The following is a 15,462-nucleotide window of genomic DNA, read 5'->3' as shown; positions in this document are numbered from 1 at the left end:
TCAGCACTCCGAGCCCCGACCGTCGTAGCCCACGCACGCACTAGAACCGGCGCCATAGGACCGAATCGCGAAACAAGCGTGTTGTAATCCCACTTCTCAACCAAACCCACTGATGGTCGTCTATCGGCCGAGGGAACGTCGGCTGATTGGTTTGGATGGTATCATTGAAGGTGCGTCCTGACGGTCGACGGATCTCGGGCGTTATTTGACCTGGAGATAGCTACACCGGACTTTTCTAATTCTGGCAACAGCTAGGAGTTTGATTATGACGTGGTGTGCAACCTGAGGTGACGAGAGTTGCAGAACTATGTATGGACGACCGTTAAAGGTCCACATTCAAGACTTCTGAACTTGACGTAAATTCGCCTCGGCCTTACCTCTTCGCAATGATACCAGCCAACATTTCCTTGACGCCCTCTTCAGACAATGGCTGTATCCCTAATAGTTGGTTTTCAGTCTCTCCATACTGGTTCCCAAGCCCATCACCGAATGCGCCCTTCACAGCATACGCGTGGAAAACACCCATCTTGGACCCGTCCACCGTAGCCTGTGCGGCAAGATGCTTCTCAAGTTCGTCCAGGTGAACCTGTTCTTCGTGCCATTCTCCCTCCGAAATGACTTGTTTCGCATGACCGAGTATCTCCTTCTGGGACATGATTGCTTCGTGGATGTAAACGGGCTGATTCTTGGTCTCTTCTGAGTGCTCCAGGACGGCGACAACTGCTCTCGCCGCAGTTGGCATCGTGATCATAGAGACCGACCGTTCCCCTCCATTGTACAAACGCGCTTTTCGCTCTTTGAGGTCAAGGACAACTCCGGTCTCGATTGACAAGTCGATGAACACGTTGTTGTAGATGTAAGTGTAAGTTATGCCGTGCGACCTTGCCTCCTGTTCTAAGTATTCTTCCACTTGAACCTTATGTTTGTAGTTCGGAAACTTTCGTATTTGAGGATCTTGTAGGTTCGATCCGAATTCAGATGGAATGAATCTCTTGACGCCGGCGGTGGCGGCTGCGTCGATCAATGGGATTTGAAGCGGAATTGCCTCTCTTGAGAGTGCGCTCACGACAGCATCCTGGCCCACTAGCGCCTTGACAATACTCTTTTCATCGTTGTAGTCGACCATGGCTAGATTTGCACCGAGGCTGGCGTCAACTCCTTGTCCCCTACTCAATATAGTGACATTGAATAGACCAGATTGGATCAGTTCTTTCGAGATCAGAGAGCCGAGAAGACCGGTACCCTACTCCTGGTCAGCCACAAGCCCTATTGCAGCATTCTCTCTTTTCATTCGACTTCTTACACCGATGACTGCAACTTTTCGGATTTCTTGGTTGATGGGGGCCAAGGTCGCTACTTGAGACTCAATTTGATGTGCTTGGGCAAGTAATTATCTGTGCAATTTAGTGATTTCAACAAGTTGTCATCAATATCTGAGGCATTCCTTGTCTAGCATGACCTTAAATAGAAGCCGAAGACTCAGTCGGCCGCCGGTCTGAAATACGCGTGGGCTGTATCCACTTCGGCAAGTTCGCCAGACCTATCCGAACGGCAGTCAGGGACCTCACAAGTACCTAATTACTAACTCAGAGTCACCTTGATGTTCTTATTATGGAATGCGGAAAGGCAAGTACTCCGTCAAGTGAAAGTAGTTTCGATATTCTCTAGGAGATATGTGATAATCTATTTGAACACGACCTTGTTGGAAATGGATCCGATTCCGCTGATTTCAACGTCAACTACGTCCCCGTGACCCAGCAAACCGTTTGAAAACCAGCCAACGCCATTGGGTGTGCCAGTCATGACAACTGTCCCTTGTTTGAGAGTGCGGTTCTTCGACGCGTAAGCAATCAGCTGCTTGACGCTAAAGATCATCTCCCCTGTCTTAGTATCCTGCCTCTTTTCTCCGTTGACTGTGGTTACCAGATGGAGTGCTTGGGGGTCGGGAATCAGCTTTGTAGAAGTGATACAAGGGCCGATCGGGCCGAAGGTATCAAACGACTTGGAATGGCCCATCTGGTTTCCCGAGATCTCCACTGGGACTAGACTTCTCGCAGAAACGTCGTTGCCGACAGTGTACCCTAAAACATAATTGAGAGCGTCCTCTTCCTTGACATCCTTTGCATCTTTAGACAACACGAAGACTAGCTCGCCTTCGTAATCCAACATCGGTTGCGCATCATCGTGGGCGATAATGTCATCGAGGGGACCGGTGAGCCTTTCAGCTGGCGTCATGAAGATGACGGGCTTGGTCGGGATGACAAACTGTCTAGACGTGTCAGTGATGCTTTCAATCTCGAAATTACCGGTGAAAACAACTCGTACGTTTGTCTCATTGGAGTGGAGCTTGTAGTTAAGACCAGCACACAGTACGGAAGGTGCTTCGGGAATTGGATTAAGCAACTGTTGGATCACAGCGTTAACCTCCCACAACCTCAATTGGTGAAAGTGCACTCCTGACCTCTTTGACTGTGCGTTTCTCGTTTGTCTTAGTAAAACCGTGCTGTAAGGTTCCAACCACAACAGTGACCTGGGTCCCGATTATCTCCTTGGCCGCCAGGGGCTTGTCCAAGTCGCCGTACGATGTCCTGCCTTCCTCATCCACAAAACGAATCAAACGGTCAAATGACATGATAAGATTTTGTTCTCTTGATCAGGTGAGCTTGTAAATTAAGAGTAAAACTTGTGTTTGTAGGTAACTCTGGAGATGAGCCAAAATAAACATTGCAGCTTTTGAAGAGTACTCCTTGGGGGTACTTGCTCATATGCTAAAGTCAACCGATCATTCCGGAGTCCTACGTGAAAACCCAAAAGCCCTGCAGAAAGGAAATCGCGTTCTCGGAGAATTTGAGCGACGGCTCTAGCGGGTGCCGGGCCTTGGGGATGGAAAGACCGAGACCAATCAACGCGTGCAGGGACTAGTCTGCTCGGCATCCGTCTCCCCGTTTCGACGCCGTGGAGACGATTTAAATCCTGTGTGATCATGAAGGAACTTCACCAAAAGTCGCCCATGGGCTCCGGACCTCTCTCCGAATTGCCACCTTAAGAATCTTCTCCATTGTTTTTCATTATCGTGGCCATGGCGTCTCCACTTCCTAAGAGAATCAACCTCAAGAGCCTGATGTATGTATGGTACACACATACGAACATCGACACGGCGGACAAATTTCTCACCGACTTTGGCCTCATACGAGTGAAGGCAATGCCAAACAAGATTTGGTATCGCGGCTTCGGTGAAAGCCCGACCTGCTACGTATCCGAGAAGTCCGCGGACGGCAAGCCAGTATTTCTTGGCGGTGGGTGGAGTGTTGACACGTATGACGACCTGAAAGCTGCAGCTCAATTACCAGGCGCTTCTCCCATTTCCAAGGCCGAAGATGCCATAGGAGGCGAAAAGGTCACCCTGACCGACCCTGCGGGGGGCTTGGTCCACCTTCACTGGGGTCATCACGAACGCAAGACCGCCCAAGACGAGGTGCCAAAGAAACTGACCTACAACACTTGGGACATAAAGTCTCGGAAGGGGGAGTTTCAACGCTTCGACGACGGGCCCAGCGATATTCACAAGTTGGGACACTATGGTTATGAAGTCAGCCATGACGATTTTGAGAAAGTCCGTCAATGGTACTTCGATACTCTCACCCTCACAGCAACAGATTCCCTGTTCAATCCTCAAAACGGAAAGGACGTCATGACATTTATGCACCTTGACAAAGGTGAACAATATGTCGATCATCACGCAAGTTCCAATCATACATCTTCGACATACTGGCATTGACTGTTTTCTAGAGCTTTTTCGTCTCTGCTGGGGATGTCACGGCCTGCACTGCAAACCACTGCAGCTTTGAGGTCGACGACTTCGACAGCGAGATGAAGGGTCATAACTTCCTATCGAAAAAGGGATGGTCACTCGTTTGGGGCATAGGCAAACACTTACTTGGAAGCCAAATCTTTGACTACTGGTTCGACAACGACGGATTCGTGCTGGAGCACTACGCGGACGGAGATCTGGTGAATTGCAACAATCCACCCCAGCGAGAGCCGGCTTCGCCTAACAACATCGCCATGTGGGCGCCTATGTTGCCGCTTGCGTTTCTTACTCGAAACAAGGAGGACATGGGAAAGACTCTTGGGCCACCACCGGGGGCAGAGGGGCCCCCAGCTACAGTCCCATCAGTATAGCTACATTAGATCACAAGTACAGACGCTCATCTCACTCTGGAATGAGTTTGATTTATTTTGACTAGCCTTCCCCTTTTCGTAATCATTCAGAACTCTGTACCACACACTAATGCTTTGTGACCCTCGACCTCACCTGATGCCCGTCAGCTTCAACCTGGACGGAATGCAGAGCTTATAAGCTCAGGGTTTGCAGTAATCTTCAAGGTACCCAGGTTCCAGAGCTTGATCATACATCGCATACAAATGGTTCCTGTATTCTCTTTGGTTCAATCGATTTCATCATACGTTCCACTAATCACGAAAGTTGCATCAGCATTGAAAGGTGTCGCATTGCTTCGTGCGAGACAGGGAAGCTTCCATCGAATCAATGAGGCTGACGACCTCCGAACATTCTACGGATCACTTGTTACATCTTTTGATGAACGTGGGAAGGCAGTTCAAACCGAACATGTGGGGGTTATGCAGAATCTATAAATCTAAGGACATGATACAAATGAGCGAATGCATGTCAGATCTTTATTGCTACTGAATACGTATGCCCGCAGAAGTGCCCTATTACTCTTGGACCAAGGCATCGCGACGATTATCGTTAAGAGATGTAATGCTTCAGTTCTCATACTACTGTGCGCGCAGTACTTCCTCCAAAGGATCCAGATCCATGTTCCCCTAAAGTCGAGACGATGTCAGTAGATACCCGACGCACATAACATGAAGGCTGTCACCTACATAGACCTGCCATTCGGCCAACTCTTTCTTCCACACCTCCTCGATCAATGACTTTCTCTCCGATCTGACCTTCAAGCTCAGCGGAAGCCTGCTCCCAGGAACTCCCGGAAGTTCTTTCTCCATGTAGTCGTCAGGGTTTAACGGCAATGGGGTGCCGGGGCGAACCCCAATGTCAAAGGCCCATAGCGTTCGCATGATAGCCACGGCAAATGATCTTTCGGCAACTTGTACACCTGGGCCTGGAAAACGTCATGAGTTTGTGAGCCTGAAGGGAACAAAAGGGGATGCAAAGCCCCAAAGGGTAAGTGCTCACAAAACCGGCGGCCAACTCCGAATGCAAAGTGGTCTCTTTGGGTGGCATCAGGTAGGTTCGCAGATTGCTGGGTCTAGATATCGCGTGCGTGTCAGGTTTGGCTCAAATTCCCGTGTGATGTCGGAGAGCAATAGCAAATGACTAGATCAACTCACTGACAATTCGTCGCCCTCCCAGCGTTCTGGTCTGAATGTATCGGGATCCGGGTGACGCTTGGGATCTCGACCAATCGCCCTGGTGACGGAAAGTCAGCATTAAAACCTTTCTACCTTGACGTGCCAAGGCATTCCTGATGACTGGAGATGGATGGAAGTCACTCAACATACCAAATGTTTGGTCGAACAGTAGAGCCTGCAGGGATGACATAGTCTTCGTAGGCAATGTCGGCGGTGATACGATGTGCGAGCGCATTTCCAACAGGCGGGCGCATTCGCCAAGTTTCTTTCATGAGATATCTTACGTATGGTATCCGTTCGATGTCTCCCCAAACTGGCAGTCTGTCTCCTACAGCATCGTCTGTGATGGATAGTCAGTCAAGGCTCGCAGCAACTCCCCAATCACGGTATTCTGAGCTTTTTGCTCTTCGGAAAATACGAACCTATCAACTTTCTAGCGTGCAGCTGAACGTGAGGATTCATCATCATCTGCTCGAGGAACACCCATGTGCTCACGCGGCTCTACAAACAATTATCTTTCTGCATGATAGTGACATGGCTATGCCGATTAATACTTACCGTGTCTGATGCGGCCGCTATCAATTTGAGGGCAACATAGGCAGCCTCAATTTCACTAGCACCAGACTTATCTGAACTAGTGAGAACGCGTGTCATGAAGGAATCTGGAGCTGATCCGGAATTGACAAGCTTCTTAGCGTACTGGCCTATTCATCAGCATTACGCAAAACAGGAACCGAGAGAACCATGGAGGAACATTCTTTCTTACGTTCATCCGGTTCTGGACAAATTCAACGTCAGAATCGTGTCGTTTGATCCCATTCTTGGCCCATGGCTTCAAAGCCAGGGGCAGGTAATCGAGCGCCGTGAAGATGTCGGCGATGTAGAAACCAGAGATTGTCGCTAGTTAAGGTCTAAGTGAGCCTTCGTGAAGCTGCAAATGGATGGGAGTTGACTATACATGTTATCTCATCGATGGCACTTTCTGACAAGAGGTGAGTTAGCGTCTGCAGCTTAACCACGTTGTGCGTAAAACGATAATTTACCAAAAATGTATTTGCTTGCTGCACTATCAGGTGACGTTATCTGTGATGAACCGCTATTAGTAGAATGTAACTCCTTGCATCTTGCTCTAACTGACCTCGAGCCCGTAAAGCTGGGATGTGAAAGTGCTGTAAACATAGCGCCCAATGCTATCCCACAAATTTGTCTGTTTCTCTGTGCCTGCATCTGGATCTTGCGCAACCTGATGTAGAAACTTCAGCGTTTCGTGATACAAGAATGGCAGACCAGCATCGGCCCGCTGGACGCTAGTGAGATTCTGAAGTGCTATTTTCCGTTGCAACTGTGGAGGTATGACACATCAGTAAATGTGTTGTATCAATTGCCAGATTCATGAATATCTAACCTTCCATCGGGGATTGCTGGCATCCAAAAGATCCATGCTTTCATAGTTGGTGATGTACTTCTGTCCAACAAGCCAGGCGGGCCGCTCAGATGAGATGGCTGCATTCTTTTGAAATATCGCGGCACAGGCGCGGTCAGAATTGATGACATACTCGGTGTTGGGCCCAAGAACGACTCGGATGATCTCGCCATGCTCTCGAGCCCACTCAATCATCCTGAGATGTAGCAGGCCGCCCGCACTCATAACGTCCATGAGATTTCCCAGAAAAGGGTATCCTTTTGGAGCTGGAGGAAGGTGCTGCATTGCCGATCCCCTCGCTGTCCACAAGTAAAACGCCAGAGCCAGAATCGCAAGGGCAACAGTACTCGTGGTTCCCGAGGCTACACCTGTAATCCATGCGGTGTCAAGATGTAGCAAACCCATCTTGACTAGATAGCAATAAGGGATATTGTTGAGGGCTGTGATGTCGCTAAGCAATGCTAACCACAATTTTCCGGGGGAGGTTCTTTCACCTATAGGAAACAAATGCTGGAGGTTAGGGCGCATGAAAACTTAAGGAATTTGGTTACTCATCTTCTTTTGAAAGTGTCATGCAACCACCCTGCTCTGGAGCGATTCAAAGATTGACTGCTTGAATGATAGAGGTGTCTGATTGATAGTAGTCGGTGTCCGAAACCCCGAATTGTAGACACTCGGACTCATCGGTGAAGAAAGGCCGAAAACAGTTGTTGCACGCACAGTCGGTATCGGGATGCCGGACAAAGATGCAGTTGAGTTTGACAATCGCTGCCCTCCGAAGGACCTCATCAGAGCTACTCGAGGTTATGCACTTGTGTGTATGCCGTACTAGGTGATTTTCTTGGGTAGGCCAGTTGAGAATCTCCTACCGCCAATATGGGATCAATGGAAGCCTCTATAAGTCTGTTAATGCCGAACTTCTATCCAAGTTACATATTACATTGTCAACTTATCTTTGAATTTGCTTGGAAAGCCTCTGATTCTCGCGTCGTCGATTGAAACAAAAGGCATCGAACCATGGACACTCCATCATCGTATGCGGCCAAATCGCCGTTGTTTTTATCAGAATTTCTGTCCTACTTCTCGAGACCCAGTGGGAACAACTATGTCTTCGTTGCCTCGTTTGCTCTATTGGTACTACTTGCCGTGTTCTTCGCGACGCGTGTCTGGGGCCGGTTCCACCCCAGCGTACCCTTCGCTCTCGAGGACGAGTTCCCCAGTCGGAAAAAAAGGGTGCAGCAATATGTGCGGAATTCTCGAGAAGTTCTGGTCAAAGGATATTCAAAGGTAAGTACCTGTAAACCAGCATCGAAATCGAGTTTACATATTCTAACTAGACTTAGTTCAAAGACCAAATCTTTGCCATTGATACCCCATTAGGTTGATATTGCTTCCCCTTCATCTCACGCCCAAATACTGTACGTCTCGGGTGCTAAGGAAACGTTCTGATGTAGGCTGCAATATTATTCTCCCCATTCGATTCATGGATGAACTGAAAAGCAATCCCAACCTCAGCTTCAGCGCCGCCTTAAACGAGGTTCGAACACTCAAACTATCCCCGATGATTTGAATGTGAGAAATTGACGACACTTAGTTCACTCTTGAACGGTACACCAAAGTTGGTGCCCTCCCAGCCTGGTCAATCAGACTATTCTCGGCAAAGTTTAATCCAGCCTTGGGTGAGGTCGTTATTTCAGGCATTTCTACTCAATTATTCTAAATCTTTGTGTCATTAGATTCCTACGCCGAAATATTCCAGAACATGGTTGGCGAACACATTGCGAATCTGTCACCTCCGGGTCACGAAAGAGGTAGGCCTGCGACAACTTTCTGACAGCGAGCAATATTGCACACTTTCTAATTCATCACTTGTCACACAGATTGGGCCTCCATAAATGTGTGGTCATCCATCATTCCCCTCATAACAAAATCAAACGTGCGAGGCTTTCTCGGTTCCGATGCCGCCGAGGATGAGGTCTTTCTTGATGTTGCAGGCACATTCATCATCAACCAAATTGTCTACTCAATAGGTGCAAAGCAGTGGCCGTCGTTCCTCTTGCCAATCGTACACAAGTACCTCCCTGGTTTCCCAGGTCTCGCTGAACAGTATAGCAACGGCGCAAAGGTGGTCTTGAGGCAGATGAAAAACAAGAAGGCCAATGGCCTTAAACCTCTGTCCGATCCTCCCAGCGTTTTCGATTTCGTCAATGACGACGGTCAGTATCTGGACGATTTGCAACTTCAAATGAATATCCAAATGCCCCTGTGTGCTGCAAGCATCCACACTACAACATCAACAGTCGTTCAGTGTCTTTACGACCTGGCCAGTCGCCCAGAATATCTGCCAGCTCTCCGCCAGGAAATACAAGAGGTCACAGACGAGCATGGAGATTTACTCACAAGACGCTTAGCTTCCAAACTGGAAAAGATGGACAGCTTTATCAAGGAAGTACAGCGGTTTTGCTCTCCTGACTTGAGTACGTCCCTGCCACGACTCCTTCCCAACACACTGAGAGTTAAGCTGATGCCATCATCACAGCGACATTCCAGCGCAAAGCCACCGGCCCGGTCACTCTGTCTAACGGTTTTCACCTCCCAAAGGGTGCAAGAATTGAGGTTGCCACTGGTGCCATCAATGCTGATGCCGCGCTCTACGACAATCCCTCCGAGTTTGACGGCTTGCGATTCTACAAGAAACGACAAACAGAGGAAGCCCGTTCAAAGTATCAAGTCTTAAGTGTAAGCAAAGAGGATTTGGCTTGGGGCTATGGGCGAGCCGCATGCCCTGGGAGGTTCCTCGCCGACATGCTGATCAAGATGATCCTCGTGGAGGTCTTGAAGCGATACGATATCAAGATGCCCGACGGCCAGGGCAGGTATGAGAACATGGAGGTTCAAGGCCAGGTGAGATGACCCAAATCAATATTAGAAAGATGTATGCGCCGTCAGCTGACATTTCCCACTTCAATAGACACTGCCAAATGAACAGGGCGAAATTTTGATACGGGAGAGGGATGTAAATGAATAAACTTCCGTAGCCGCCGTGGTCAAGGACAATGGCAAGGATCAACCCAGTAGGAGCACACAAGCAGCACATATCCCAGCGGCACTCCCGCAGCGGGCTTCAACCTCAACTATCAATCTTAATCGAACTTGGGGTTGCATGAGAGCTTTTCACGTCATCCGTTTGCGTCTTCAGATTTTTTGTTGCCCGTTCCAGTACCATATGTGACGACATTTTGGTGCTATCCACCTTCAACATATTGAATCTGAAGAAGTGACTTTTGTTATACTAGGACACAGCAGGTGGCAAAGACTCGGTCAATGCACTTGCTGCTTCAGAGTCCTTTGCAGTCCAAATACTGAGAGCAAAGAAAGTTCACTGATGCGTATTGTCTCAGTTTGCAGGCTTACATACGTAGACTGGAGAACATTCGGATATCCCGCCGCGCGCATCCACCCAGCTATGCGTTCTATCTACACCTTTGCCATCTTCATTGCTTCCTTCAGAAACTCTCCAATGAGGCTGTTAACATTCTTATCACCGGGAGGCAGCATCTGAGTACCAAACGCGCCGGCCAAGCCCTTTTCCCTGTTGACGAACCATGTCATTCCGGGCATGGCGCCCCAGCTCAGTGTATGTCGAGGCAAAAGAGGAGTTTCATTGAGTGTGACGAGCCCACCAATGCCAAACGACAGCTTTCCAAGCGTCTTCTCGCCTCCAGTCAGATTTTCATGCATGAACTAAGATGCAATCGATCAGCTGGTGCTTTATGGAGGCTTCAATACGAGGAAGCTGAGAGTGAAGGTATGCGCTTACCGGCATGTTCATCAAACCCACAGCTTGAGGACCGGTCTTCGAGAACTGTGGTGTAAACATGGCATCCACGGAACTTCGCTTCAAGACGATCGGACTGTCCCTCAATAGGTCCGCCAGGACTTTGACATGGTCTGCGATGCTCGTAATAATTCCGATTCCGCCTGCATCGGTCACGGCGTCTGCGGGATACCACGGAGCCGTCGGAACCAGCTTCCCTTCCGGAGTCCTCATTGCCGTATTCATTAGCTTTGCTTTGATCTCCGGCCGAGCATTCAGATGGAATGTCGTGTGTCGCATTCCCAGAGGGTCAAAAATGTTCTCTTGCATATACTCTCCCAGCGTTGTATGGTTCAATCGCTCGATGATGACGCCGGCCCAATCCAGGCCGCCACCGTACGCCCAGCTTTCACCCGGCTCGAAGACCAGCGGAGTGGAGAATGCCTTAATGACATCTCCGCTGAAGGAGAGTGCGCTCTCGCCTCTGGACTGTCGCCACTTCATCAACATAGGGGTTCTCCCGTCGTATACGATTCCGCTTTGGTGGGTTAAGAGATGTCTGAAAGTAATTTTGTTCGCAGCTGGCGTAAGAACAAGACCACCATCTGCACCCTCGGAGAGGATGTCGGGGTTCTTGAGCTCTGGCAGAAGCGACTCAACCTCATCGTCCAAGGCAATTTGTCCTCGCTCAACAACTTGCAATGCAGCTACTGTGGTCAATAGCTTTGTCCACGAGAAGGCCCAGTATGTTGTATCCTTATCGGGCACTTCATCGCTGTCGAACTTGATGCGACCGGCGCCTTTGCTGTAGAGAGTCTCCCCTGGTAATATTCACTGATTAGATCCACACACCGACGTAACATTCTAGCCATGGCATACCATTTTTGTCGACAACGGTCGCGAAAACACCGAACACGTCATCAGCATCCTTGGCGGTTCGGGCGGTGAGAATGTCGTCCAATGTCGAATCCATGATACGTATGTGATGTAATTATGTCCAAGCGGGAAGTTGCCTCTCAGAAGGGTGTTTACGAGCATTCTTGTCATTGACAATGTCCCTTTTTATTTGTTTGCTGGGCAGAAGAATGTCCACTTGCCACGACCATGGTGGCCGCGCACCCCGCAGACGGACTCAGCGGACAATTGTGTAAGTGACAACTCCGAACCAACCCATGCCAAGTATGCCAAACCGGCTCCCAACGGCTTCGGGCTCCGAACTACACACTTGCATGGGAGAGTTGGATGTCGAAGCGCTCGGCTATGGTGCCCCGAGACCCCTGGATGCAGATTGATAAGGAACCTTGGTTATCTCGGTTGGCCCCTGGTCGTGCTTAGTGATAGGCCTAGATCGATTGGTTCGACACCGAGATAAATCGTATTTTCTAGGTGCCTTCAGAATGAATCACCTTGCAACCTGTGTGTTTGTGTTTACCATACAGATTTCAACCTTACCGAATCGCTTCGTGGAAAGATTAAAGAAAATAAAATGCCCCCTCTGCAACATGACCCGGAGGAGATGGAAGACACCATCGTAATCGCCCAACAATCAGATCTCGGCTCAGGCGCATCTGCCCAGACCACCGCTGTGCGGTCATGTTTACTCTGCCGTCAGTCCATTTTCGTTCTTGGAGTCGAATTTTGCTCCAAGTAATTTAGCACGAGTATTTCTGACATACTGAGCCAATCTAGGTCGGAGAAAGGTCAAATGTGACAAGAAGAAGCCGTGCGACGGCTGCTCTAAGGCCGGCGTGGAATGCGTCTATCCTATGGGCCGCGCAAGTCGACGACAAGGCACTCCCGATCCTGAGCTGACCAACAGATTGAAAAGGCTTGAGGATGTGGTCAGGAGGCTTGGGTCATTTATCGGAGAAGAAGGAATACAACAGGCCCTCCAAATCGCCCCTCCGCAGTCGCCCCACGGACCCCAGCAATCCGCTTCCGCTTCCGATAACAATCCCTCTGCCACTCCGCCGCCTGTGTCTATGGAACAAGATCGATATGAGAAGCCTCAAAAGGTAGCGGCGATTCCAGAGACAGGAAAACTGATAAGGGAGGAGGGGAAAAGCCGGTATATCAGCGGCTCATTTTGGGCGTCTTTGGGAGTTGAGGTAGGATGACCTTGGTTCAGCAACTGGCGGCATCGACGCTATGAGGTTGAGAGACTAACAAATCCCAGCTCGGCGGCGAACACGATACAACTGAAGATCCAGGGTACGATGCTGACTTTGAATCTCTGGAGTCTAATGTCTTGGCCCACAACTTCGATTCCATCTTTGGGAACAGCACCGCGCAACCTGTGGATATTTGCACGTTGCACCCTACCTCTGGAGCATATCGTTGGAAGATGTGGTCTTTATACAAGCAAAATGTTCACCCGGTGGTCAGTTTGTTTCATCTCGCCTCTTTGGAGCAATGGTTCCACGAATCAACCGAGGTGGCATTCGGCATACCACGAAACATGGAACTCGCCATGTTCTGCATATACTACGGGGCTGTTACCAGCATAGATGACGACGATTGTCAATCGATGTTCGACATGGACCGCTGCCATCTCCTCTCAAAATACAGGCTCGGCGTGGAGAAGTGTTTGGTCAGGGCTGGCTTCATGGATACAGATGACCGACTAGTCCTTGAGGCACTCTGCGCTTTCCTGATTATCCTTCGCCGTCATGATGCGAGGCTATCTTGGAAATTATCCGGACTTGCTATCAGGCTGTCCCAGTCTATAGGGATCCATCGTGATGGCTACGCACTCCATCTTCCCTTTTTCGAGGCCGAGATGCGGCGGAGGCTCGCATGGCAACTGTGCAACATTGATGCACCGGCTCAGGAAGATTACGCTTGTGATCCATCCATGTAAGTTTCAACCATACTGGCCTTTCTTTGTATCGAGGACAACTGCTGAAACATTTGTGCACACACAGGCTCGAGATGAGCAGCTTCGATGCTGACATGCCCATCAACGTGAATGATTCCGATCTTACTCCCGATATGCTGGAGAGACCATCGGAGAGACATGGCTTCACTGACAGCACATTTCTTAGGGTGCATGTTGAGATTACGCGTCTCTGGCGGTATGTATTCGACTCTCGACGGCTTCGAGACCGAGGCGAGAAATCAGTAGAATCCATGACGGATACCGAGAAGGATGAATGGCTCGAGCAATGTCATCAACGTCTCCACCAAGATTATCTGAAGTGCCTGTCACTGTCGGATCCATTGCAATGGGTGAAAACTTATTCTCTTCCTCTACTCTCCTGTCCCTGTCCGCTATCGCGATGATCTGGCCCCAACATTGACTCTAACAAATACAGGTCTCGGCATTGTATGTGCGGTGTATGCTTCTTGAACTGAAGCTCAATGTGTTCAAGCCGTTACAGAACCCAGCGAGATTCAATACCGCGAGGCGAAACAAGCTTTTTCTTTGCTCTCTCGAATGTATCGAAGCATCGTACCGACTTCAGCATGACCGTCGCAGTGAAAAGTGGGCATGGTTCTTGAAGTCTTACAACCAGTGGCACGCTCTCGCCTTTGTACTCCACGAACTACGCGAACGGAGGGCAGGCAGCAGTGCCGGTAATGCATGGCGCGCGGTAGAGCGGGTCATGGCATCTAGATGGGAAACGCCGTGCGAGAATTACCGAGGTGGGCATCAGTGGAACACTATCTTGCGCATGTGGGAGGCTGCCAGGGCGGAGAATCGCAAGGTCATGCGGTCTCCTCACCAAGACACCGAGACTTCTATGGGCGGCCTACGCCCTTCATCAGCGGCATTGACTGAAGGCAATATGAGCCGAACACCTCTCAAAGCTCCTGCCGTTACGACAGCATCTTCCGAACCAGCAAATGCACTATCTCTATCAAGTGGTATAAGATGCAGTGGCGTTGACTTTCAAGAATATGCCTCTTCTGAAGAGATGCGATCATTCCCGAAACAGGCCAATTTTTCGATGATTGACATGGAAGAATCGCCTGCGGACAGATACAGCACTGTGTTTAGTGATAAGAGTCTGGTAATACCGGGAGTAGACGATTGGACGGAAGGATTTGAAATAGACTTGGAGCTATAATCCGCTTGATGGGATTCTTTCCCTAGTTGCCCTTTTGTTCATGGTTAAAGTAATCGACTTTCGCACATTATCTCTGGCGTCTTGTCCATTATGGACTTGAATCCGAATCATTGATGCAGTCGTTTCATGTATGTCGCCGTTATTCCTGTGCTTCGCTTTCGAGCCATAATTACTTGGTACACAACGCTGGACAGTTCAGAAGCGGACGTGGCATAGAAATCTACTTGTTGCATAGCATATTGTTGGTGGAGTGGATCAGAGCAGAGTTGATCTCACCCGAGTAGGAAGGTGGCAGCAATGAGTCTAGGTGATGGTCGTCTCGGACTCGTCGGCGTGGGTCTCCGGGCTCATTCGGACAGAAAACGCGACAACTGCTCATCACAGCACCATGCCCCAGAGGCGCCTTCGGACTTTTTCGGTCAATACACGCGAACACCGCTTGCCAAAACTCAATGCCAGAAATGCCACAAGTTGGTTCAGTATGATACCATCTCACCTGCCTGAGAAGCCAGCATCTCACACGTAGAGATAAGCGACCCTGGGCGAATGATGTCGGAGCAAAGAATGATGAGGACGCACTAGCGGACTGGATGAGATAAGACGTATCAAACGAATAGCCTCTTAAAGTAAAGCAAGCCTAGCTAGATAAAAATCAAAAAGAAAAGTGCTGTCCTTCCTCCTTTTTTTTGGTTCTGCCCAGCGCGCAAGGGAGATTTCCAATTCAATAGCCTTTCTAACCCGGTCATTGCTTGTAA

At 49.4% G+C, this 15,462-nt stretch overlaps 7 protein-coding genes across 7 annotated transcripts; 3 read left to right on the top strand and 4 right to left on the bottom strand.

Annotated features, from left to right (window-relative positions):
• Positions 1 to 373: 373 nt before the first annotated feature.
• On the bottom strand, positions 374 to 1,291 carry GCG54_00008204 (uncharacterized protein; the record flags this gene model as incomplete). Its single annotated transcript, XM_045408175.1, is given in 2 exon segments — positions 374 to 1,243; positions 1,262 to 1,291. The coding sequence occupies 2 exon segments, from the start codon at positions 1,289 to 1,291 to the stop codon at positions 374 to 376; spliced, it is 900 nt and encodes a 299-aa protein (XP_045257909.1).
• A 392-nt stretch (positions 1,292 to 1,683) lies between these two features.
• Positions 1,684 to 2,632, bottom strand: GCG54_00008203 (Fumarylacetoacetate hydrolase domain-containing protein 2; the record flags this gene model as incomplete). Its single annotated transcript, XM_045408174.1, has 2 exons — positions 1,684 to 2,381; positions 2,425 to 2,632. The coding sequence occupies 2 exons, from the start codon at positions 2,630 to 2,632 to the stop codon at positions 1,684 to 1,686; spliced, it is 906 nt and encodes a 301-aa protein (XP_045257908.1).
• Positions 2,633 to 3,079: 447 nt separating this feature from the next.
• On the top strand, positions 3,080 to 4,182 carry GCG54_00008202 (uncharacterized protein; the record flags this gene model as incomplete). The annotated part of the gene is made up of 2 exons (XM_045408173.1): positions 3,080 to 3,727; positions 3,790 to 4,182. The coding sequence occupies 2 exons, from the start codon at positions 3,080 to 3,082 to the stop codon at positions 4,180 to 4,182; spliced, it is 1,041 nt and encodes a 346-aa protein (XP_045257907.1).
• Positions 4,183 to 4,800: 618 nt separating this feature from the next.
• On the bottom strand, positions 4,801 to 7,225 carry GCG54_00008201 (Cytochrome P450 monooxygenase patH; the record flags this gene model as incomplete). The annotated part of the gene is made up of 12 exons (XM_045408172.1): positions 4,801 to 4,848; positions 4,909 to 5,147; positions 5,222 to 5,294; positions 5,377 to 5,455; positions 5,548 to 5,737; positions 5,820 to 5,898; positions 5,956 to 6,096; positions 6,164 to 6,297; positions 6,356 to 6,379; positions 6,441 to 6,480; positions 6,536 to 6,739; positions 6,803 to 7,225. 12 exons carry the CDS (start codon positions 7,223 to 7,225, stop codon positions 4,801 to 4,803), a joined length of 1,674 nt encoding a protein of 557 aa, XP_045257906.1.
• Positions 7,226 to 7,837: 612 nt separating this feature from the next.
• Positions 7,838 to 9,733, top strand: GCG54_00008200 (Ent-kaurene oxidase; the record flags this gene model as incomplete). The annotated part of the gene is made up of 7 exons (XM_045408171.1): positions 7,838 to 8,107; positions 8,164 to 8,200; positions 8,275 to 8,357; positions 8,415 to 8,499; positions 8,557 to 8,631; positions 8,701 to 9,297; positions 9,360 to 9,733. The coding sequence occupies 7 exons, from the start codon at positions 7,838 to 7,840 to the stop codon at positions 9,731 to 9,733; spliced, it is 1,521 nt and encodes a 506-aa protein (XP_045257905.1).
• A 564-nt stretch (positions 9,734 to 10,297) lies between these two features.
• Positions 10,298 to 11,610, bottom strand: GCG54_00008199 (Acyltransferase LovD; the record flags this gene model as incomplete). Its single annotated transcript, XM_045408170.1, has 3 exons — positions 10,298 to 10,564; positions 10,641 to 11,458; positions 11,517 to 11,610. 3 exons carry the CDS (start codon positions 11,608 to 11,610, stop codon positions 10,298 to 10,300), a joined length of 1,179 nt encoding a protein of 392 aa, XP_045257904.1.
• A 513-nt stretch (positions 11,611 to 12,123) lies between these two features.
• GCG54_00008198 (Transcription factor vrtR1) lies at positions 12,124 to 14,707 on the top strand (the record flags this gene model as incomplete). Its single annotated transcript, XM_045408169.1, has 5 exons — positions 12,124 to 12,244; positions 12,327 to 12,745; positions 12,814 to 13,493; positions 13,562 to 13,865; positions 13,952 to 14,707. 5 exons carry the CDS (start codon positions 12,124 to 12,126, stop codon positions 14,705 to 14,707), a joined length of 2,280 nt encoding a protein of 759 aa, XP_045257903.1.
• Between the last annotated feature and the right edge of the window lie 755 nt (positions 14,708 to 15,462).

The sequence above is a fragment of the Colletotrichum gloeosporioides genome, assembly GCF_011800055.1.
Source record: "Colletotrichum gloeosporioides strain Lc1 chromosome Unknown consensus_91, whole genome shotgun sequence".
Lineage (NCBI taxonomy): Eukaryota > Fungi > Ascomycota > Sordariomycetes > Glomerellales > Glomerellaceae > Colletotrichum > Colletotrichum gloeosporioides.
The sequence above is the reverse complement of the archived record's forward strand: the minus strand, read 5'-3'. Positions and strand labels throughout refer to the sequence as shown.